The sequence below is a fragment of the Crocodylus porosus genome, unplaced genomic scaffold (genome assembly GCF_001723895.1).
Source record: "Crocodylus porosus isolate Cpor-Errol unplaced genomic scaffold, CroPor_comp1, whole genome shotgun sequence".
NCBI classification, from domain to species: domain Eukaryota; kingdom Metazoa; phylum Chordata; order Crocodylia; family Crocodylidae; genus Crocodylus; species Crocodylus porosus.
Genome location: NW_017728906.1, coordinates 36781413 through 36783959, shown reverse-complemented (window position 1 = coordinate 36783959; position 2547 = coordinate 36781413). Strand labels below are relative to the sequence as shown.

The 2547-nt window shown below is 48.2% G+C and overlaps 1 protein-coding gene across 1 annotated transcript in view; it reads left to right on the top strand.

The window, feature by feature from the left end:
• Nucleotides 1-2323: 2323 nt before the first annotated feature.
• Nucleotides 2324-2547, top strand: part of RCAN1 (regulator of calcineurin 1) — a 65008-nt gene continuing 64784 nt past the window's right edge. The window contains exon 1 of the mRNA XM_019528894.1: nucleotides 2324-2515. Coding sequence (XP_019384439.1) covers nucleotides 2324-2515 — 192 coding nt within the window. The remainder of the gene's footprint in view (nucleotides 2516-2547) is intronic.

Below are 2547 nucleotides of genomic sequence, written 5' to 3'. Positions count from 1 at the left end.
ATCATGGGCCTCAATGATTGCAAACAGGATGTTTTTCCTGGCTGAGGCTGAATAATTGAGCCTGAATGCATTTTAAATGGTCCTGTCCTCCTTGCTGGATATATTCCAATAAAATGACATCAGAATTATTTTAACCCAGTAATTTTTAAGTTTAATACACTGCAATGTGCCACTGAAATTTTTTGACACACAGATCATTTTAAAAAAAGAAAGGCCAAAAATACGGTGTCAGCCTATGGTAATTGAGGTAAGTCAAGCATTGGGGCTGTTGTCTTTTCTGTAAACCTTGCAGTGCTGATCATCAATGGCATTTGAATATTCCAGTAGTTAAGTTGTCAGAATTAGTTTTTCAGAAGTTCATTTTGTTAGTATAAATGTTTTCTCTAGGCAGGATTTTGGAAGTAAGATCTTTCTACAATCAGAATTTTTTTTTCTTTTTCCTTTTTTTAAATAGTGGTTTAACTGTTTGCTATCTATTTAGTTCAGTCCCTAATGTTTTAAATAACTTAGCCTGGTTTAAGGAATCCTGCACTATATTTTGTGTATGTGTGTTTTATATTTGCATGAATGTCTGTAAGTACATTATACATATTTACAGAAACCTACTCTTTAAAACTAATAAATGATTTAGAACTTCAAATGCTCTCTCTCTTTGTTTGAACACGACACGTCTGTTTGCAATTCAAGTAATTTTTAAAAATAACTTAATAAGAAAAGTTCTATGTTAAATATCTCATTTCAAATATGCATGCTGCTCTCAGTGTGCCCACATACAGCTGTTCATTTAAGACACTCTTGTTAAAGAGGCATAGGCAGCTCCTTAGCACAGGTAGGAAAATTCCAGTGCTATACTGCTTCTCTGACCTCCAAGAATTGACCTGTGTGATCAGCTTCTCCCATAGATTAGCTGGAGCAGATCTACTGGCTGGCTGGATTACAACCCAGCCAGCCTGGAGGGCAAAGATGTTGGGCAGCACTGGTCTAGAACATATAAAAACACTTTGATCAGGTTGGGATCTATCTTAGGGGGGTGATGGTAGTGCTTGGGACTTTTTGGGGATGGAGGAGAGATGTGCAAAGACGATGCTGCAGCTTCTGATTTGTGCCCAGATGAAGTGGGGGGAAATAGGCAGGGAAGTGGTTTGTGTGGGTTTTTTTCTTTGACTCTCCCCCCCCCCTCCTTTTTTTTTCCATTTCTCTTCAGGAGATGTTTGAAACTGAAATGGCATCCAAACAGATGGTGGGACAAGGCAGTTTGCCTCCAAAATGGTGTCCTCAAGAACACATGAAACACAGAGGTAAAATTAGCCACGGAAACTCCTCCAGCTCCAGGAATGCAGCTGTCCACACCATGCATGCCTTGGGCTTTTCACCCAGGCTTATTTTTATATGTTATGTTCTAACAGCATACTGGGCCACACTGGTAGGAGCATTGCCAGCCGATCAAGGGAAGTGATTCTTCCCTCTCTTCTGCACTGGGGAGGCCCCATCTGGAGTATGTGTTCAGTTTTGCACCCCACCCCCTGAAAAGATATGAACAAATTGGAGGGGGTCCAGCAGAGGGCAATTAAAATGGTTTGGGGGCTAGGGGACATGACTTCTAGAGAACTGGGCTTCTTTAATCTGCAGAAGAGAAGACTGAGGGGGGATTTTATAGCAACCTTCAACTACCTACAGCGTGGTTCAAAAGAGGATGGAGCTAGACTGCTCTCAGTAGTAGCAAATGACAGGACAAGAAGCAACGGTCTCAAGTTGCAACAAGAGAGGTTTAGGTTGGATATTAGGAACAAATCTTACAAAGAGGGCAGTAAAGCACTGGAACAGGTTGCCCAGAGAGGTTGCGAAATCTCCATCCTTAGAGGTGTTTAAGACCCAGGTAGACAACGCCCTGGCTGGCAGGATGTAGCCGGGGGGACAGTTCTGCTTGGAGCAGGGGGTTACACTAGATGATCTCTTCAGCTCCTTTCCAACCCTCACTTTCTGTGTTTCTGCAAATGAAACGAAACATGCGTGTGTATCTGCCCTGCGTCCGTGCTGACTGGCAGCAACACCCGTGGAGGGTGAGGGCACATGGCATCTCCCCGCTAGGTGGGGGGATGGGGGGCGGTGCCCGCCGAGCAGAACGGAGGGGAGTGGGCATTGCCCTCACTCAAGATGGCGGCGGCGGTGCCACCCGGGTCATGCGTTGCGCAAGAGAGGTCGCTGCTTCTCATTGGCTGAGCCGTGCCGGCACGAGGAGGCGGGTACGGAACGATTCAACTGTACCCCTCGGCTGCCTGGCTGCGCGCGCAGCGGGCATGGCTCAGCCCCTCCTCCGCCCGCCATGGAGCCCGGGGGGGCTGGCGGCTGTGGCTGCTTCCCCAGCGCGGCGCGGAGCGGTGGGTGGCGGGGGCCGGACGAGCCCCAGTGGAGCTTCATTGACGACCAGATGGAGGCGGTGGCACTGCGGGACCTGCCCTCGGCCGCTATCGCCTGCCGCCTCGACCCGCGGGTCTTCCACGACGGGCTCTGCCGGGTGAGGCCGGGACCCCCGCACCTCTCCCCGCC